This window comes from Lepisosteus oculatus, chromosome 1 (assembly GCF_040954835.1).
Source record: "Lepisosteus oculatus isolate fLepOcu1 chromosome 1, fLepOcu1.hap2, whole genome shotgun sequence".
In the NCBI taxonomy this organism is placed as follows: Eukaryota; Metazoa; Chordata; class Actinopteri; order Semionotiformes; family Lepisosteidae; genus Lepisosteus; species Lepisosteus oculatus.
In genome coordinates, this window is record NC_090696.1 from 7,018,166 (window position 1) to 7,040,124 (window position 21,959).

General features: G+C 44.3%; 1 protein-coding gene across 2 annotated transcripts in view; it reads left to right on the forward strand.

The window, feature by feature from the left end:
* pdcd4a (programmed cell death 4a) overlaps positions 1 to 19,455 on the forward strand; it is a 40,784-nt gene extending 21,329 nt beyond the window's left edge. For both annotated transcript variants that reach the window (XM_069191690.1, XM_069191693.1), the window contains 8 exons: positions 1,025 to 1,138; positions 2,858 to 3,079; positions 5,970 to 6,067; positions 7,837 to 7,951; positions 11,548 to 11,655; positions 13,458 to 13,568; positions 14,472 to 14,611; positions 15,314 to 19,455. In XM_069191690.1, the coding sequence (XP_069047791.1) occupies positions 1,025 to 1,138; positions 2,858 to 3,079; positions 5,970 to 6,067; positions 7,837 to 7,951; positions 11,548 to 11,655; positions 13,458 to 13,568; positions 14,472 to 14,611; positions 15,314 to 15,365 (960 nt within the window). In that variant the 3' untranslated portion in view covers positions 15,366 to 19,455. The remainder of the gene's footprint in view (positions 1 to 1,024; positions 1,139 to 2,857; positions 3,080 to 5,969; positions 6,068 to 7,836; positions 7,952 to 11,547; positions 11,656 to 13,457; positions 13,569 to 14,471; positions 14,612 to 15,313) is intronic.
* Positions 19,456 to 21,959: the final 2,504 nt, after the last annotated feature.

Below are 21,959 nucleotides of genomic sequence, written 5' to 3' on the forward strand. Positions count from 1 at the left end.
CCTGTGAATCACAGAACAAACACTGGTCTCTTTTCCAGTAAGCTCAACATTAAATGTGCACATTTTAATATTTATTTTTTTTGCAGCTAAAATTAGTACAGACAAGAAACCTAAGATCTGGCAGCAGTGTGGACCAGTGGTTTGGGTCCTGGACTTGTAACTGGAAGGTTGTGGGTTTGAATCCCAGATGAGTCACTGCTGTTGTGCCCCTGAACAAGTTACTTCAACCAAATTCCTCTAGTGAAATACCCAGCTGTATAAAAGGGTGCAAACTAACCTGTTATGGATTAAAGCATCAACTGATTGAATTTGTAAAACCAGTCAAATATATTTACAAAGGGCCTTGTTGAATCTGGGCTCCTTTGGAAAGCCACAAGAATCCATGTACTTTAACTTTTGATGTGATGTTTGATGACAGTATGATAATAGTATCTGTAGCCGTGGTAACTCAGACGGCAAGGACATCTAGCTCCTGACCGGAAGGTCCCCGGTTCAGTCCCAGGTAGGGGCAGGTGATGGAGCTGCTCTAAATCCTTCCAGACGGCTCCCAGGTCCACTCAGCCTGCTTTCCAAGTGAGTAGTGGGGGTTAATCCTTCTGGGGGTAACAGGCCGACCGGAGTGTGATGCTGACCACATCACCTCCACCTCCAGTGTCAGATGGTCAAGTAAAAATGGTGCCCTTGTCCCCCATTCCCCATGGGCCTTTCTGGCCTGAAAAGGGGACCTTACCTACCTATGATAATAGTATCACTTCAGGTAAGAAACATGATGAAATGTATAAAAAAGAGATGTTTAGCCATGAATCTCTTTTCTTTTATAAAAACATTTACGGATGAATAAAGCAGCCATCTTAGTCAAATGCTTATGTTTTATTTCAATAGTTGTTCATCTGGCACAGTGCTAATCGCAGCTCTGCTCTTGGGAATCCCTCACCTCACAGCTGCGCAGCTCAAAGCCTGTTCTGAGCAGCACAAGAGAGCAGTGGCCTAATGGGACACTTGTCTGCTTTTGTTCCTGGTGAAGGGAGACACGGTCTACGCCACAGTGGTGCCGGAGCTGGATGAGGGCGAGCTGGAGAAGACGGTGAATCCCATTGTTCAGGAATACTTTGAGCACGGAGACACGAGGGAAGTTCAGGTAGGTGCGGTTTCTGTAGCTCACGGGGCTTCGGAACCGAGCGAAGCGTCGTCTGTTTTAATGCCGTCGTTATCGTTTTTTTTCTCCGAGAGCTGCGACCCTTTTTGTGCTAATATTTAAACTCCACACACCACACTGCCGTGTTGCAGCGATGTTTTAAAAGAGATTTTTTTTTACTGCTTTGTTCCTTTCTTTTCCCTTAAACGTAACTGTTTTGACTTGTGTCTCTGTGTTCCGCTGCAACCATAGCTACCTTACCATAATTTCCGTATGTTTTCCTGTTGCTGTAAGGTAAAAAAAAAAACAACAGTTTTTATTTTTAGAATCGGTTTTAATTTAACTAAGCTTAGAGGTCTTATAAATGCACGCTGCTTCCGGACTAATTATTTTAAACAGCCTTTGGAATAGCTTTGCACATGAGATTCTTTAAGAGGGAGTGGAAAATCGAAGCACCTTTCTACAGCTTTTCACAGGTGGAACCACAGAGGTGGAAAATGACTTGTGTGACACAGTTCAGGTGGAGCTGTTGTTGTTGTTGTTCACATTACTCTTGGAAATCGCCAGTTTGGTGTCTGCAGTTGTTAATCAGTTTGGCTTGTACCAGTGTAGGTGGGGTGAGAACCGCACTTGCTTTCTTTCCTGAACGTGCTCCTGCCCAGAGCCAAGTAGTGTGTTTTTTTTTCAGTTCGTGCCCGCAAGGCTGAGCAGCACCGTTATTTTAGTGCTGGCTTCAAATTATCCTAGCCTTCCTGTTTTTAATTCAATTTTGAGTATTTTATAATCCCGTACACTGGGCCTAAAGGTGCATCATGAATATTTTGTGATATTTTTACTTGGCAACTTTTGTCACAATTTCAACTAGTCTCTCAAACCTGCACTGTCTGGCGGGTAGGTATGGAGCTGTTAAAGGGGGACTGCAGTCCCAGCTTCTCAGACAGGTCATTATGTCTCGGTAACAAAATACATTTGTTTAGTGAATAATTACAAATTTTGAATTAAGCACGAAACCATGAACTTTGTGAAAGTACTGTAAGTCGCCATGTTGTTCCAAGCTCAATTTGCAGCCCTTCTCGCTCGCTAGTCCCTGTAATAGACTAGTGTACTGTGATGTACGAGCAAATGAGTACTGGCTGTGCAGCAGACATTTCACTGCAGAAATGTTCCAATGTTTAGAATTGGTATTTGTCGGCAAAACCGTCTCAAAGTCGAGAGCAATATTTCTCTTGGATTAAAAGGGGTGTATTCACAAGCCTGCTTGTTTTCAAGGTAATAGGGCCGCAACATGTCACTGCAAGTTTTGTTTCCTCGTTCTGAGTGACAGAACATGGTGCTGCACAAACTGTACCTGAAAATTTACAAGTTACTTGTGTACATTTGACTTTTATTACGGTTTGAAATGCACTTGTCAATGCTGATTTTCTAATCCTGAAATATGAAAATAGCATTGCAGTTCCCTTTAAATATTCCTGCAAGTCTTTTCAATCGTTATCTACTAATTAATCTGACTTCTAGTATTGTCTAACTGCTCTTCACTTTAGCAGGAATGTCGTCTGAAGCAGGACAGTCCTTCACTTCTCTGGGGTGTCTCAAAGAAACAGCTCCTGCTGTATTTGGTTTTACAGCCATTTCAAGTATGAGATGATGCACATGTCTGTGTTTCCCAGAATGCACTGGTGGTGAAGACATGGAGCAACACTGTCCTGTTTTCTGTTGTTGCAGGCTCTGTTAAAGGAGTTGAACCTGGGACCTAACAAATACGAGTTCTCGTCGCTGGCAGTGGTGCTAGCCCTGGAGGGCAAGGCCAGCCACCGGGAGCTGATGTCACGCCTGCTGTCTGACCTCGTGGGCAGAGTCCTGTCAGAAGACGACATGGCGCGGGCGTTCGACAAGATGTTGACAGACCTTCCAGACCTCATCCTGGACACACCTGAGGCCCCTCAGGTAAACAAGACACTCTTCCTGGCCTAGAAACACTTTTTGTTTTAGGTGGCACTTTATTCTTCATTTGCATCTCTCGGTTTAGGAACATGATTAGTTCCTGGAAAAAGCGTCGTCAATGGAAACCAAAACTTCCATTGCTTTCCATGTAAAATTTTCCACTTGGTTCCCGAGCTCTAGAGCATCAGTTAATATTTACTTTTTTACCCTAAGAAGACCCTGGATTTTCACAGTTAGAACACCGTAGGTCATTTGTAATAATTGGCGTTATTTACTTCAGTGCAGTAGTTATCAAGATAAATAAAATGCGGAGAACGCAGTGAGAACTGGGGGTCACGCTGTGAAAGGTGGCGTCTTCTGTTTGCTTACCATGGAGGCTCCTTTTTTGTTTTTTCATGTCGGCGAACAACGGGTGAGAAAATACATTCTCCATGACAGCGAACAGTCTTTAACCAGGTGTTTGTAAGTCCAGGCATGGGGGGATTTTTCTTTGTGCACTAATGAAAATGGCCTGTGGTAACAGACCTGCACCCTCACCTAGTTTCAGAAGCTGAAGTGGGTAGGCTTTGCTCTAGCAAGTCCCGCTTCTGGAGTTGAAGAACTTCGTTTCCCCAGCAGAGTTTCGATAACCCACCTCTAATTGTGGCTAGACTACTGTTTGTCCGGTATCCATAGTGTTTTTTTTCTGCGTGGCCCTATGCAGTGTAGGTTTTCAATCTGTCTCCTGGCAGTGCTGCTCCATATTTGTTTTTATGAATATCTCCCTCAGGAGTTCAGTATCCAGGTTTCCAGACTTGCTGTGTTGGATAAGCATGGTGCCAGTGGGCTGGTTGTAGGATCCAAACTGCGCTTGTTGAAATACTCATACGTGGCCCTTAGTGGAATTGGGAAATACTGGAGCTGAACTGTGAGCAGGTTTATCCTCAGTAAAGAAACAGGCATTCTGCCACACACTTGTCCAAGTACTGGTGTCCTCCTTGTCTTCATTTTTTATTAAAGAATATGTTTTTAAGGTGTTGAAAATCTTATGCTTAAGTGAACAAAAGTAAGTTTTCATGGTTTGTGCACAATATGGATACCCTAACAACAACTGTTTGTTGAAATGGGACAGTGCCTCTTCCATCATGTCAGTTCCTTCCATTCCTCTTGGAAGATGTTAAATGCTGGAGAAATGAATCACTGGAGCTCTGCAATGTCAAAAAGAAATGAAGTTAAACGCAGCAGAATTCATTGTCTGTTCATGATAATAATTCCTTGCATTTTGTAGCATTTCTTATCTCAACTGATCCCAAAGAGCTTTACATACAGGAAAGAAAACTCATGTTACTCACTCCTGAAGTGCAGGCCCAGCTGGTGACATGGTGCTCCAGCTGTCCCACTGCAAGTTAGACAGGGGGAGAGGAGAGAAATTACTTCACAAGTTGAGTGGAACAAAGGAGGAGCTAAAAGGCCAGATCGTGCAACTTCACGATATAGTCTGGATTTTGGTCCCTACTCTTGTGAGTAGTGCCATTAGTGCCATTGGATCTTTAATAGCCAAGTAGTCAGGACTTACTATCATAAGAGATTTAATCTGAAGGATGGCACAGCCAGCAGCTATATCACCCTGCAACTCACGACTGGCAGCCCACTGAAGCTCAGCAGGTGTGAGCCTGGCCAGTAGCTCGGAAAGCTTGGGTTGCTCCTGGAAGAGGTGTTAGTGGGGCCAGTAGGGGGCACTCACCCTGTGGTCTGTGTGGGTCCTAATACCCCAGTCTAGCAATTGGACACTATACTGTCAAAAGGCGCTGTCCTTCGGGATGTAAAACCGAGGTCCTGAATCTCTGTGGTCATTAACAATCCCAGGACGGTTCTGCAAGAGTAGGGGTGTGATCCTGGTGTCCTGGTCAAATTTCCAGCTGGCCTTTACCAGTCATGGCCTCCTAATAACCCCCATCAATGAACTGGCTTCATTACTCCGTTCTCCTCCCCACTAATAGCTGGTATGTGGTGAGAGTACTGTGAGTATAGTATGGCTGCTGTCGTATCATCCAGGTGGGGCTGCACACTGGTGGTGATGGAGGGGAGTCCCCGTTGCCTGTAAAGCTCTATATAAGTGGAAGGACTATCATTCTGAGAAGAATCCTAAAAAAATCCTAAAAAATCATTTTTATTATTACGTCAGTTTTCGTTTTGTTTTGGTATTTTACCCCCATAGTTTATTCCTTGTCCCCTGTCTCTTCCCCCATTGTGTGTCGTGTTACAGACCCTGACCTGCCTCTGGCTTAAGGCCTACCTGTCAACCAGAGATCGGGGTATTTAATCTAACACTCATGATGTAGTGCTCAGTCTTGTCTTATTATTTTGTGGTCGTTGATGTACTCTTTTGGAAATATTTCGTCTTGCACAAGAGCTTGTCACGTAAATGGACACCCTTTTCACTTTTGTTCTTTGGGGACTGTAGTCTTACGGCTTCTGTGACCACCCCATGACATAACACCATGCGGTTTGATCACACTGCCATTGTTTTAATCAGAGACGTGCTCTTTGAGTTCTGTCACGCAGTGGTGGCCACCTGGTTTTGAATGGTAACCCGTGCTGTTGATGGGCTTTTTAAAACCTCCAGGTATTTCATGGTTCTGGTTTATAGAATGCTGGCATTGTAGGAAGAAATAAGCCAGCTCTATACTCAGTGCCAGAGATGCAAATATATGCTACTGTACATGATGTATTTTGCCTTCTTTGAAATGTGCCAACACAAAGTTGTACAGGATGTGATGAATGGATAATGAACATGCTTGGTGTTTGCTTGAGGAGAGGAAACTCAGTCCTGAATGGGCACATTGCAGTGCGGCAACCCAGTGTTTTCCCGATATTCTCCAATTGCTTTCTGTTTTTTCCCCCTCCCCCGCAGATGCTGGGTCAGTTTATCGCCAGGGCGATTGCAGACCACGCGCTGCCGATGAATTTCCTGGACCGCTACAAGGGCAAAGTGGACTGCGACCATGCCAGGTGTGTGAAACTTGACTGAGGTCATGGAACACGGGGGGAGGGGGGTACCTGTCAGATCATTACCTTGTGAATGACCTGCATGCACTTGAACACGTCCTGTTGCCGGTGCTGTTCAGTACTGTGGGTACAACATAAATTGTTGGTGAGGGAGCCACATGTCCAGTACCAGACAAGTACGTACTGGATCACCTGAATCTCTCTCTTGGTGCAGAATGTCGTTTCACGTGTTTTTGTCCCCAGGTACGTTTTGGGGTGTTTTCTTTGGCTCTTTGGCTCAAGATCAAGACTGATCTGGAAGCAGCCTAAAGCCTCAGCTTTCAGAGTAGTCGGGAGACCTTCAAAACACTTTGCACTGCTTTGTGGTGAAGAAGGCCTTTCCCTTTCACGCGACCGTCTTCGTTTCCATTTGTGAATAAGAACTGTCCGCAGTGCTACCATGTTCATCTGCTGTACTCACACCTGACAGAGGCCAGTTGCTGTTGTAAGTGGTCCTGGCGGTCCAGGGGTCATCCCTTGGGACCAGGGCATGGTGTCTGTTCAAGTTCAGGTTCACGTTTATTTGTCATTCCAGCCATATCCAAGTATACAGTGGAACGGAATAGGGTTCCTCCTGGTGCACAGTGCAAATACAGACAGGACACTGACACAGACATTGTAGACAGGATACACATAGTGCAAATTACAAGGCAAATACATTATACAACATACACAACACACGGGGGGATTTAAGCCCTGTTTCTGGAATTGGGGTGGGTGCCAGTAGATTCCAGGGTGTTGAGGAGCCTGACAGCCTGCGGGAAGAAGCTGTTCCAGAGTCTGGTGGAGCTGGCCCGTACACTGCGATATCTTTTCTCAGATGGTAGGAGGGCAAAGAGTTTATGGGAGGGGTGGGAGGGGTCATCTTCTATACTGGAGGCCCTGTGTAAGCAGCGTTTATGATGGGTGACAGAAATGGAAGGGAGGGCAGCTCCAATGATCTTTCCAGCTGTTTCCACAATTGTTTGCAGGGTCTTGCGGTCTGAAGTGTTGCGATTTCCAAACCAATCAGTGACACAGCTGGTCAAGGTGCTCTCAATGGTGCTTCTGTAGAGAGTGGTAAGAATGGGCGGGGGAAGGTTTGCCCTCCTCAGTCGCCGCAGGAAACGGAGACGCTGCTGTGCTTTCCTGCCTAGGGCGGTGGTCTGTTCCAGAAAGTCCTTACTTTAGGGTTAACATGCCAGCCAGAGCCCTACAGACTCGGCTGCGCTTTTACCAGACCAGTTAACTCGGGTTATAGTGGCCCAGTGCACGGCCGTTTTAAAACCTCACCCAAGTACATGTGCACCCACATCATACAGAGTTCAGATAGTCGTTCTTCATGATCGCCTGTCTTTCCAGATGTCTTCACAGTGGGGGTGTTGCAGTGGATAGAGGTGGAGAACAGCTATTTCATTTTATCGCTGAGTCAGCAGTCAGGTCATTGCCGGTGGTATGCAGCTAGTGTGTTCATAGAATTGAACACACCTGACCGACCAGTTTGCAGTCTCTCCCGTCCCATTCAGCAGATTTATCTAATTCAAGAAATTGGTTAGGGGGGCCTTTTCCTTCAAGCGTATGACAAGAGCAGAGGAGAACAGTCTGTGATGGGAGATCACATTGGTCACAAATAAGCGACGATGATGAGCACCATGAAGAGAGAAGAGGTGAATCGTGTGTAGAAGGTGTGAAAACAGCGGCGTGTGAGAAAGTGTTCTCTTGATTATTTGCTGCCTGTTTGTGGTTGGCTCCAGGGCTGCTCTGGACCGGGCTGCTGTACTGCTGTCCATGAAGAGAGAAATTGTGCGACTAGACAATGTGTGGGGTGTGGGCGGAGGACAGAGGCCGGTCAGGCACCTCATCAAAGAGGTAGGAAAAAAAAAGTGCTTTTTGTTCAATGTCGTGGCTGTGGACAGATGCTATGTTCGAAACGGGTGCCCAAACTTGACGCTCTGTGTATAGTCGGCTTTCAGCCCATGTCCTTAATCTTAAAGATCTATTTCAACAACCTTCAAAACAAGACAACAGAAGTGAGAAGGCAGGCAGGTTCGTCTTGGTTCATGTTTTCATCACAGTAGTTTGAGAAACAAAATATTCCAAGTATTTGAACACTACCAAGCTGTGTGTAGGTGGTCAATGAAGACTCCAGATTTATAAAACTGGAAGATAAGAATAAGCACAAGGATTATTTAGTATTATTTACACTTATATGACACTTTTCTGGACACTTCACTCAAAGGGCGTTACAGGTCATGGGGATCCCCTCCTCCACCACCAGTGTGCAGCCCCACCTGGATGATGTGACAGCAGCCCGTACTGCGCTCACAGTACACTCACCACACCGCAGCTCTCAGTGAGGAGGAGAACAGGGTGATTAAGCCAATTCATAGATGGGGGGGGGGTTATTAGGAGGCCACGATTGCTAAAGGCCAGTGGGAAATTTGACCAGGACACCAGGGTTACACCCCTACCCTTTCCGGGAGATGCCCTAGGATTTGTAATGAGCAGAGTCGGGACCTCGGTTTTACATCTCGCCTAAAGGACTGGGCCTTTTTCGCCGTCACTATACTGGGACATTTTTTTTTAGTCCCTTGCCATCTTGGCCGGGTTGCAAACTAGGTCTCCAGCGATGGAGAAGCTGCCCGTCTGTAACCTGTGGCGCAGTGAGGGAGACGTGCGCTGATGTGCTCTGTCATGACCGGTCTGCTAGTGGACTAGACAGTGCTCGCCTGACTGCCCAGGTCAGTGGGAAGCTCTTTGGACATGTGTAAGTGCCAGGAGCACAGGAGATCCCTTATGTAATATCTTCTTTCTGTAGTAGATTCCCCACTAGTGTTATTTCCTGCTGGTTCTTGCAGCATTTTATTACACGTTTGTTTTATATACAGATTTTAATATCCTTTTAATACAGCAGGTTTGTTTGAATTGCTTTGGGGCATTCCAAGTAAAGTACCTTGCTCGGGGGCACAGCGCTAAGTTCCCACCTGGGATTTAAACTTGCAGTACCTGTGATACAGAGCCCAGTTTAACCTTCCACACTGCTACTGTTATTAGGCTGGTACGTACACCCCTCTTTGTACAACATGCATGGGTTCATTATAACCCAGATGCCTGGGACAAGTCCATGTTAAAATTCTAAAAAACATTCAAGCGTAATCTAATCAGTCAAACATTTCCTGATTAGATAAAAGTGCACACTTGTTAGCTGCTCTCTGGTTCACTTCCCTCTCCTTGAATAAATGTGTAAAAAGGTGGATCAGTTTTGCTTTGTGTTCAAAGAAATGAAGAAATGTGAAAAAAGAGCAAAACGCGTAGTGTGCCGAAAACGTGGAACATTTGTATGAAAGTTCTGAGGGAGTTCTTGGGTCTTAGTACACAGCATTTATTCAGGAGGGACTTGCCCTTAAATCAGGTCTGGATCTTTCAGAGCTGAAAGACAGCAACTGGGAGTGTATCTCAGCATTAAGGGAGATCATCAACAGTATTGTTGTCTGCTGTGAAGAAGCTCTGTGTGACTGTAAGAAAGACATTGTATGAAAGTTCACAATCTGTACATTCTTCATGAAACCCTCTTCCAAGGAGCCCAAGCCAGGAACCTGGACAGATTTAAATTCTAATAAATATGATGCATTTCTGCTATTTAACAATGATATAAATAATTGATTAAGCTAATGTTCTGATTGAGTCCTCACCTATTTTAGTACTTAAGTAATTTGCATGTTTATTTTGTGCTCATGCAATCTATCCCTGTTCAGCCTGTTCATGACTCCATTTAGCTTGTATTTAATTTAGAGCAAATTGTTCTGGAACCTATCTCTGGTCAAAATGAGTTATAAATAGGCGCAAAATAATATAATCTTTCTTGTCTTGGTCAGAGACCCATTCAGAGTTCCTGGTGAGGTGACGGATGAGTCACTGTCGAGAGTGATTTCAGATTTCCCTTGTTTTTGCTGGTGCTGATCTGATTTTTGTGCTGATGTTTCATCTCCTTGGCTTTATGGAGATGCCTGGGTCCCCTGGTTTAACGAGTAAACACTGTCTTCTGAAGACAGATTAACGGCACGGCCCGGGTGAAGACGACTGGTTTAGGATAATTAGGATAAGGATAAACAGTCTCTAGCCAAATCCCTGATGGATAAAACTGTACTTCAGACTGTGAGCTTTATCTTAGTCTACCAAGAACTACAGGATTGGGCTCGTAAACACTGCCTTGCTTGGGCTGTTCTGTGCACTGTATCAGGTCCTAGCTGCCCAGACTTCTGAAGAGTTGGGTTTTAAAACCTGTCCTTGAAATTCCATTGAAAATCTCTCTTCTCTTAGTGACAGATCCTCACTTAAACTTCAGGTTGACTGTTTGAACTTCAGAATTTCAGTTTTGTTTAATACACCAGGAAGGGAAATAGTGGGTCCTTCAAGATGAAGGCAATTCCAGGACAGCCTTTTGGCACGAAATGCATTGTAACTGTCAGACTGAGAGTGATGAAGACAAATGTCTTTTGCAGTCTAAGTAACGGGTGATTTAGAAGGCAGTGCAGGCTGGTGTCAAGTGTCATGGGGTGGTGGTAGGCTGCTGTCTGAATATGAAATGATGTGCACTGCTGTAAACTGAGACGTGTGCTCACAAGGTGGCAAAATGGTGAACGAGACATTTACACAAAGTAATGAGTGTGATAGTTTAGGGAAACGACCTTATGGAGTTCTGTAATGGTCAAAAATTAGAAATGTCTTATGCAGTGAGGGGTGGGCCGTCTGCTTTTTGTCATTATGCCAGTAGATTATTGTTCCAAATTGCCGGGCTCACAAAAAGGTTTCTTGATCGTGTAGCAGGGCATGAAAATGTAAGAATAGCTACAGAGGATAAAGGTCGCTCGGCTCATCAAGCATGTTTGGTATCTGGCAACTTACGAATCCCAGGATCCCATCCAGCCAGCTCTTGAAATAAGACGGTGTGTGGGCTTCCCCTTTACCATGTCCATTTGTGTCCACTATTTTTATTTGTCTCCGCTGGTTTTGAAGCGAGTCCAGTAGGTAGTAATTTGGGTTGTTGAATCCTTCAGTTGAGTCACTATTGAGGACTAACAGGACTCTGTTCCTTCAGCCGGTTGCTGTAGGACACTCCCACAGTCTTTAATTCCCCGTGCCCTGCTTGCTGGCCCATTTGTGCCTTGCACGCTGGTCTCCCCGGTGAATGTGAAACAGAAGTTCAGGATTGCTTTGTCACACTGTTCCGCGATTGTGAGTACCTCTCAGGCAGGTCCTGTGGAAGTGATCCCTCTACCAAGACTGGGAAGGTTCTTTTCTGCTTTCCTGTAGTGACGCACCTCTCCCTTCAGCCCACTAATTGTTCTGCTCTCCCCTCGACTAGTGTGTTGTCCTCGTCGTGGACGTCGGTTTCCTGTCCTGTGTGCTGGTGAGAGTGGGCTCCTGACCGAGCTGTTTTGTTTTTGTTTTTGTTTTTGCCTCAGATGAACCTGCTGCTGAAGGAGTACCTGGTGTCAGGGGAGGTGTCGGAGGCGGAGCACTGCCTGCGGGACCTCGAAGTGCCTCACTTTCACCACGAGCTCGTCTACGAGGTAACGCATCATCAACCCGAGACGCTGTGGGCCGCCGGCCTGCCCCCCTCCGTGTGGTCTAAGGAACTAAGGAACGATAGAGCCGATGCCTTGCTGCCTGTTCGGCAGTGTAGCAGTGTTGTTTAGGGAGACAGGAACTGGAAACACCCAGACTTCGAAACAATACACAGTAAAATGCTAATGTATAGAGGACTGTTGTCATATCACGGCAACATTTTTTTCAAGCACACATTTATCAGTCAGATCAAGCCGATGGATGAGGACGTTAAAAAGAGATATTGTAAAAATTCAAGAAAGGACTTGAAGTGCCTTTTTTTTTCGCAGCCTTTGGAGAACAAACCTGAGTTCCCACCGTTCAGTTGTGAAGGCTTGTGGTTCCCATTACTAATACACATTGCCACCTAGTGGCTGACTAGAGTAAGTCCTCCACCCTAGACCAAGAAATATTCGTGTAATTAATGTTCTGTTTAACAGTGATTATGCTACAATATAGGTTACATCCTGTACGCAACTGCCTGTTACCACTCATATTAACATCAGATTAGTTTGCTGTGGTCTTTAGCAGTTTTCTGTGTATTTATAATAATGGATACATGTGATCATGTTGAAACATTGAAGAATTCGGTCTGCTTTCCTGGCTACAATCCTTTATTAAGCTTTCAACTGATAAATGAGAGTGTTTTTTGTGTAATTCATTTTTTGTAGGGCAGCTGTAATAAACATCTGCTGCACTCGCTAGGCACTGTACATTAGTCATTCTAGTCTCTTGTCTGTACTGTGGCTGTATTATTATATATCCAGCCTTTATTAAATTAAATTATATGGCCAACCAGCGCAAAGGGTTATAGCTTAGTGTGTCTTCCCTTGTGTAAGGCTCTTTCCATAAAATAAAGACTCGAGCTGTAAATTATTTTAGATCTGGGGACATGGCCTAACCATCTCCTGTGGTCAGTCCCACTTTAATATTAAACATTTCTAATTTCATGTTTACAGTGACTGTGACAATCTAGGATCTTCACACCTCTCTTGGTTTGTTTAACTGTGGTGTCATATCTAAATCCAAGTAGTATTTTCTTCTAAAATTATGTTAATTATACACATAGTTCCTTATATAGCACAGTTTGAGCTAGATACATGGTCAGATACCACCAGTTAGTGAAATGTAGCAGGCCTCAAGATGATGATCTGAACCAGAATGCATAATCGCATTGTGTTAGTATAACCAATAAGGTTAGAGGATGCTCTTTGGTGCAAGAGCATTAGACTAAAGTGGAAAACAATACTGACCTCTGGTGGTGAGATAATGTACCATGTTCCATCTGCTCCTCTTCAGCCAGACAGGATTTTGTGTTTTGTCCCTTCACAATGTGAGGGTACACATGCACCCATTTACTTTTCCTGTAGGAACTGACATCCTTCGGGATCATCCTGAGGATTTGTACACCCATGGGACAGAAAATAATCGCATTTTAATAATCATCAATTTCCCTACGGGATTAATAAAGTATTATCTATCTATCTAATCAAGGAAACATCAATCTTCTAGTCAACCTGTTTCTTTATCAATTTTGGTGAAGTACTCAGGGAAGGGTCCAGATAACACCCACTGCAGCACAGAATCATGTTCCTTGTCTTCCTCCCTTCGTTTAGTTTAGCAGTTAGAAGGCTTTGTTTTTGTGCTCCTTTTTAAGTGCAAAATAAGTGCAATTAATCAGATATTACTGCCATTTCTGGAGGGGTCTCTTGCGCCTGTTGCTGCCTCAGAAAGCTGACCTTTCAAGCTCTTGTCTTCTCACATCCAGGCTGTAGTCATGGTGCTGGAGTCCAAAGGGGAGACCGCAGTCCAGATGATGGTGAAGCTGCTGAAGGTATTCTGGGAAACTGGGCTCATAACCCTGGACCAGATGAACCGAGTGAGTGTTCAGTCACAGTGACTTGCGAGACGCGAGTTTGTTCATACATGGGGGGGAGATTGAGCCCTGTCTTCATCGGCCCACATGGATGAAAACCTGATGGCGTGAGATGTAGGCGGGGTAACGGATCAGAACTGCTTTAAAACTGTGAACGAGAGGCCCTTCTTGACACAAAGGGTTGTGGGGGCCAATGAGGTTGAAGCCGATTCCCCGTGCTTTCTTTCGAGAAGTGGCTGGATGTGATCCTTGGATCGTTAGCTGACCGAACGAGCTCGGTGGCCCTGAAGGCCTCTTCTCGTTGGGAGCCTGACGTCCGTTTTAGAAAAAGCAAGCCGCACAGTGTCAGGCGAGGACGAGAATGTCTCGCCTCTTACTGGAAGAGCTGCAGGGCAGCAGGTGTGACATAGTGACGGAATCTATCCAAAGTCCGAACAATAGTGCTGACCGTGAGGTCAGAAGTACAGCCCAGGGAGCAGCGATGGCCATTTTAATACAAAGGGCATCCATTTCCCTTGGAAGCTCTGTCTGTTAAAGGTTACGAAGTGTGTGGAAGCACAAGGGAGAGATGGTGAACCATAAAGTCTCCACCCCATGACGCATGTTTGGGAATGTGCTTGCAAACCATCCACACTTGGAACACCGTCCAGCAAGAGGACCAATGATTGGTTTTAAAGCCCCTAACCACGCCTCTACTACCTGCACTCACTAAGCTATTACAAAATGTCTAAGGGGACATCATTCCCAGTGGAAATTGCCTCTAGAGGCCTGAGACAGAGGGGAGCCCGAAAAAATTAATGACACATGAACACATATTTGGACGTTTAATGTGTGTAATAAGGAAGTTTTACCAGTGGCTACGCAGTGCCGTGGCGGTAGGCCTGATGGGCGGATCTTGTGTTGTAGGGGTTCCAGCGCGTGTACAACGAGCTGCCTGATATTAACCTGGATGTGCCTCATGCCCACACTATCATGGAGACCTTTGTGGACCTGTGCTTCCAAGAGTCTGTCATCACCAAACAGCTAAGAGACGCTTGTCCTTCCAGGTGAGCCTCGTCAGCCCCTTGCTTAATTCGCTTTCTGTAGCACGGCCTCCTTCTTTAGGGAAGTTTTTGTTCCATCATTAAGTTAGGTATGAAACGGGAGGAGAAAATATTACAAGTAGAACTTAGGAATGGTTGGAGAAAGCGTGGAAGGTCTTCTGTTAAGGTTCCCAATTGACAGATGTAATCTGAAGTGACAATTTACAAGGATTCAAGATGGAAGGGGCAGGATTGAGAACTAGGTAATTAAAGGAAAACCCCTACCCCGACAGTAAGAGTAGGGGGCATGAACTGGGTCAAGGACTTTTACACAAGTGTAAATCAAGAGGTAGTGGTATTAATGATTAGAAATTCACACAAAGGACTTCAGGGATCTGGAATAAGGTAACCAGATTCAACGTTGAAGAAGATTCCTGAGGAAGATGAGTTGAGGACGATGATCTGATTCAGCCTTTCCAGCTAAAGAAAAAGCTGAATCAGATCAATGAGCTGCTAGCAACCAGTGGGCTTCTCTCAGATTGTAGCCTTTCTTATTTTCTTACATTCCTGCAATTGCGTTGTGCATCCGTGTGAAGAAGCATCCATCGGTTCAGCTCTCGTGTTGAACTGAGCATGAGAAAACGCACGCACGTCTGTAAGTGTAAAAGTGCTCAGAAGTGTTCAAACCAGCCTGACCCGTCTTTTCCCTGTCGTTCTGGCCACCAGGGGGCGCAAGCGGTTTGTGAGCGAGGGGGACGGAGGCCGCATCAAGCAGTAGAGCGGAGCGAGAGAGTGTGGGCGCCTCCCCCCTGCCCGGGGCCCGGGGCCCGCGGCAGGGAGAGCCCCGAGTGGCCCCGGCGCTCGGCCCCACGTCAACGCCAGCGGAATGTGGAAAGGGGGGAGGGAAGGGGGGGGGGGGAGGTGTGGGCTGTGGGCTGTGGAAGCTTATTTCTCTTTTTTTTTGGTCTTTCTCCCGAGTTCGTGTTTTTTTTTTGGCGTGCTCTTGAACGGAGGGAGGGAGACTGGAGGGAGCTGGTGGGGGGGTTGGTTATGGCGGTTCCTGCACCGGTGACTGTCCGTTGTATTTTGCATTGCATGTCAGGCCATGATTCAGATATGGGTCCTAGTGACGAAGAAAGGAAGCAGCGGGGATTCCGAACTTCTCTTAATAGGGCTCTGGGGTGAGGGTGAGCGTGTCTTGTGTCTCTTTTGTATTTTACTTCTTGACCGCGTTATACTTGCACAGTAATGTCTTGCTTTCCTGCGGCTCTTGGCGGTTTTCTGGTGGGGAAGCCTCTCCACTCCCTGCAGTCTTGGTGCTAGCAGCCTAGCTGTATCTCAGTTCGGTGCCGCTTAGGAAAGACGCTACACCTTGACCAGGCCCTCTCCCGCCTGCTGTCTTTGCTATTCCTGTTGCCAGTTTGTTGGGAGGTCTGCCTTCCCGGGATCCTGACTTCAGAGTGCAGGCAGCCACGGGGTGGTGCTGTCCGGGAGGTTATGCCTTATCCCTCTACACAGACGGTCAGCACAGTCGTTGCAGGTTCACCGGTGGAGATGAAGGCAGGCGCAGGCAGGTGTGTGGCAGTGAGTAACATGTCCTGAGCAAGGTCTGAAAAGGTCTAGAACTTACCAAAAAAATCTTATTGGGGGTGTAGCTAGGATAGACCGTTTGTAAAGATGGCTTTTCAGCCAGTCATCAGATACTGTACAGAATTCCAGGAATATTGTAGAAGATCCATAGCAAAACTGCCAATGAGCAGTGAAGGAGCTGGAAGGATGAGGGAGTCACAAAATATTTTTTTTTTCAAGTGTAACAGCAGAGATGTCAAGCGCTCGACATCTTTGTTTTTTTTGAGGTAGAACCAAAGAGCGTGGGGTTCTAATGTCACAGTATTCATGTTTTTGCGCTTTTAATGTTGATTCCATTTCATGCTTCTGAAAGAAAACAGTTTTTTTTTTTGCCAGAGTCAAACCCAGCTGTAAAAATATGGTGTGTGGAGTACGTCTTTGAAAATGAGATTTCGCAAAGATTTCTAAATCCGGGGAAAACGCAGAACTTAGTTTGCGTAGGAGACAGAAGACGGTTCTCACACACCTGAACTCTTCTTGTTTGCATGAGCTTTAGAACTATTCTTCTGGAGTTTAGCTACTTGCCCTCCTAGCTGTTGCAGTTTTTATTTGTATGCATCCAAAGATTTGTGCTTAAGCTGTGAACCTGAACTGTGTAAAAGGGGACACATTAGCTCTGTTATACTGGCCTATAACCTGAGATTTTCCAGTAAAAGTGACCAAACGACATTCAAAATCACGACTCTGAAGGGGAAAATTGAAACCGATGGAACAGCTAGGGAAAAAATTTATTCCATGTTATGCCAGGAACGAAAAAAAAAAAAACACATATTACTTCAGCCTTTTCTGGTCGGTTAAAATGGGCCAGAATATTAGAAACAGGTATTGTGTTTTTCAGTGGATTTGAAACATGTATAATAACCTTGATGACAGCTGTTATAAAAAAAAAGTGCACAGAAAAGTACAAGTGCTACCATTACTTTCATTTTTTTTTTGTTAGGAATGGATCTTATTTCCCATGAGCCTTTTTATAGCTTGGGCAAAATCTCATCTTTTCATTTTGTTTCTCCTAGTCTGTATGCTGTCCTATTCAATTCTCTCCTTCTGAACCAAAACGGATCTTCAGAGCAGGGTTGCTTCTCTCTGGCACTTTTCGTATTCTGAATTATGAAACCCTTACCTAGCTTGTAAGAGAGCAGTTTTTTTAATGCTAAGTTCTTCTTCACAACATTTTGACCACAAGTCTCTTTAAATCTGATGTCTTTGTATATAATGTACTGTCAGCTTTTTTTTGCTTTTAAAGCTGAAACCAGAACTCCTACACAATGTGACAAAAATGAGTACAAACTCTGATAGTTTCCTGACTCCTTTCTTTCTATAAGAAATAATATGTAGTCACTGATGAAATATTTCTAGAGGCACACCTACTTTGAAAACATTTTTCAGGTTTCACAAATTTACAAATGTAGAGGCCTTCCAAAGGGTGCAGTTTACAGAACAATGCACCTATTAGATGAATGAGATGCTAAATTGCTATTGGTTTATGGTGAAGAGTGAGACGGGTTTATTTGCAATCAGTTCCACCATTCGTTGACTATTGTTGGCTCGGCATATTTGAAGACAAAATATTTAGAAATAATTAGAAATGAATGCAGCCCCGATTGTCTGAAAGTGCTGTTCGGGCAGCTAGGATGCATTATAACCTTGTTAGTTTATTTCCTTTGAAAGAAATCTCTACAAGCTGAACAGACAGCACAGATTGTGAAAACGGAATTACTTTTTTCAAAGGGCTTAAAAGCAGCCTCACCAGCTGCAATGGAGACACAGCATCTACTAGCTTCCTGAGTGGCCGCCTTCCAGTCAATTAATGGTCTGTCTCACTTTGGGCTGTGTAGGATTTTAAAATATTGTTCAAATGTGAATTGCAGCAAAGAAAAGCCTTTGAATTCCATCACCACCCAGCACCAATACATCTTGAAACTGCTGCTTGAAATGATCAAGTGCAAGTATTTCCTTACATCTGGTTTCATGAAGTGTCTTTTTATTTCCCAGTTCTCTTTATAATATTTCCTCTCAAATATAATGCAAAATTAAGTGGGCGTACAGACTTATTATCAAGGTCCTGATACACCTAATGATAACATCTGAGGTGGTTTCGAAACCTAAAAGAAAGGATTACATCAGCTGCTGGTTTACAACTGTCCAGTTTTATTTTGGCAGAGTTTGATCAAATTCAGATGACATTGCGTTTTTAATCAAATAAGTGTTAAATGATTGTGTATAAGAAAACTTAAGAAATGGAGAGAGAGAAAGCCCTGCTTTGGAACACAGTGACTGAATCGCTTTGTAAATTCAGAACCTCTTAACGGTGCAGGAAGTAAGCACAACAAATGTTGACTTTTTGTGTGCATTTGTACTTCAGTTGTTTTTATTTTTGTCCCCAGTAAGGACAGTTTAACCAAAAGGACCTGGAATGTTAATCTCTCAAGGTGCACTGATAGAGCCTTAGGCACATCTCAGTGTGATGTTCTCTGCTCAGCTCATAGTCGCCCCCATGGCTGGTGGTTTGGCCATCATCAATGGGGAAAATCCCATTCCTTTTCTTTGGTTCTACTCCCTGCATTATTTTTTTCCCCGTTGTGGCTGGGGAGTCCTTAGCGGGTGTGCAGATGTGCAGTTAACACGGTTACTTCTGTATGTCGGTGCGCATGATAATCCACACACTTGTGATAATACCGTATTGTTAAAAGCCACCAGCCTTTTTCAAAAAAAAATCAGTCAAGCAATCAAATGCTGGTAAACCCAACAAGGATGAATGGCATCAACTTTTCATCACAGCTTCACGTGGTCAAAAGGGTTAATAAAAATACAGAGTAAAAATCCGTCATTCGGGTTCGATGGTGTAGGGTTATCATCAGCAGCTTCCTTATTTCTCGGGGTATGTGTGTGGAGGGGTAAAGAGTTAATTTTTGGTGTAAATACCTAATTTCAGGTTATCACTGGGTTTTTGTAACATTTTAAAGTCATTTTTTACAAGTGTGAACGTTACTGTCTGAACAGTTGTTTTCTTTCAGGTAATTTGTTGAAAATGATGACAGTGCTTTAGCTCCTATCACAAATGGTAACCAAAAAACCAGTATTGCTGTTTTTTTTCCAGTCTTTTTGTACCCTCCTCTGAACCTGTAATGCAACACATTGTGAATCACTTGTTAAAAAGCTTTACTTCTCTTTGTTCTGTTACTTCCAGCATTGCAAATACATTTGGGACAGTGTCATTATTTCAATAAAAGTTGACCTAATCCTAGCCTCTTTGTGTCATGGTGTAAAAGTGTATTAATCTGAACTTTTGCTAATAACATTCAGAGAAAGAGCAGTGCCATGCTGATGAGTTGGGTTGCCTTCTTGATCTTTGCTGGTCGCCCTGAATGTTTCACAGGTTAAGAATGACATTCATGTCAGAATGTTCTTAAGGGCAGATTTCCTTGGCTGTTGCTCTTCTGATCAGGTTTTGTTAAAGTATTCACGTTTCCTTGGGCTAAAGCAAAATACAAATAATCCTTTATTTATCCAGATAAGTCACTTCGAGAAACTCGTGTTTACAATGACAACCTGGAAAACGCTCACGCGAATGGGCGTTTACTGCTGCAGACTGAAGCACCGTGCTCAAGGGAGAGTAACCAAAGCATCCGCCCTGGGATTGCCGGAGCTCTCAAATCAGACAGCCCACTATGCTGCTGCAGCACACCCAATAATGCCGCCCCAATTCAAGCAATGCATCTGGCAGACCTGACTTGTTTGCACAGGACAAAGCTTTCATGTAACATTGCCAGGTTAAGGAAAAGGTGTGCAAGGTGTTTGTTAGTAAACAGGGAGCTTGCATTGATTAGTAGAGCTACATTACGTGCTTGTGGAAGGCACAAGGTGAAATTTGGCTATGACTCAGAGGTTCGTGAGAACAAGATTAAAGAGGCCTAAAGTGCAACGGTACGTACCGTACAGTATCTCGCAGTATAACAATTAGTCATTTTTACACACGTATTTGTTCCAAGCGAGCCGTTCGCTTGATGAACTATGCGTCAGCACCTGGAGCTCCCAGAGGGTTACAGTAGGATGCTGATTCTGACCTGAAGAACTCAAGGTTAAAACCCAGCAGGCTGATTACAGAATCTTTCCATCGCAAATTCTGGTCTTTTGTCTCGAACAAATCCACCATCCAGTGAAGAGGAAAAGGGCCAGTATCCCTTTACCCCAGTCTAAAAAAGGTTGGTACAGTACTTGATGAAATTTTATTAGTTTAACACCTGGTGAATCTAATGTAACTGGGGAATTCTGACTTTGTTGACAGTAAATATGGAAATTTACCTCCCTTAGTCATGGATTTATTACGAATTGAGGAAGAACTAAACTCCAGCACTCAGTCAGAAAAGGGCACAAAATTTGTGATGGGAATGCCAAAATATCTAGACGAGAAACAAGCTCAGGAATTTATCATCTCAACTCAAGGTACAATATTAAAAAACACACCAAAAAACAGGATTTATTCAGGAATTTAGTTCCCTGAACCATTAAAAAGTGCTGGGACTCAAAAAGGCCTAAAGTACCCAACAAGACTGACCCAATCAAGCACTGCATCTAAAAATCTGAAGTGTTTGTAAAGGATAACGCCTTCATTTCACATTGGTTTTCATTTTTTTTCCATTTTAAGTAATTTTGAATGTGCCTAAAAAAAATATAAGATTTGAATGTAGCTTCAAAAGGACGTTAATGGATTACTCTACAAATCTTGGCTTAAAGAAATGGTATGGGGATTGTTTCTGATTAATTTGTCAGCTGTCAGCCAGAAACGTGTAGTAGTGGTTTGCGTTTTGCACTTGTAACTGGATTTCTGTGGGTTCATGTCCCAGATGACATACTGCTGCCATGCCCTTGAAAAAGGTACTTCGCCCAGCTAGTTCCAATAAAAAAGCATTGGCCAAGTACATGAATTGATTAATCCTGACTGACCGTGATACACTTTGGTGATTGTGAATGTTGTATAAGCACTGTTGCTCAGATCTAGCCTGTTGAAAATGAAGAACAAGAACACAGCAAGGAACCAGTACCCCCTATCATTCCTTTGAGTCATTGGTATGTTGTAGGTGGAACTAGGTCACGTCAGGACGGACACAGCAGCAGTGAAGCCAGGTCCTCTTGAGCAATGAATGGAGGTTATGTATTGACCATCCTGGTGTTGTAAGCAGGTGTGGCACAGACAATAGCGCTTATTTACTAGAGATCAATCAATGGAGTCATCCCAAGCTTGGTGGTAGGATCTACACTCAGAACTACTCTAGGCATGACCGGTGGTTGCCTGCCTGTACAGCCTTCCAGTGGACCGAGGCTTGGTGACCTTGGTGTGATAGTATTTCAGCTGAAATGAAGCCTTAATCAACAGGGATGAGCTATGACATTTTGCATCATCCAGGTTTCAGAGTAGCGTATACAAGCACATGCTCTTCTAGGGCACTTCCAAGAGGAATGGGACAGAGTTCTTCAACACAGCATCTGCACAGCAAAGTGTGTGCTTCAGACGTACAGCTCATATTGCTTCCAACAAGGGTCACAAATATTTACAGGTAAACATGATGGCAACTAAGTACTTTTTGAAGCGCAAGAAGGAGAGAAGCGGTAATGTGCAGACAAATTCATGATACCCACGAAAGGGAGAAACTCGGGCAGTCTGAAACACAGAAGACAGAGAGAAACTGGGATCTATACTTAAAAGGATTTCACCTGATTATAGTATTAGCTGTATTTTTTCTTA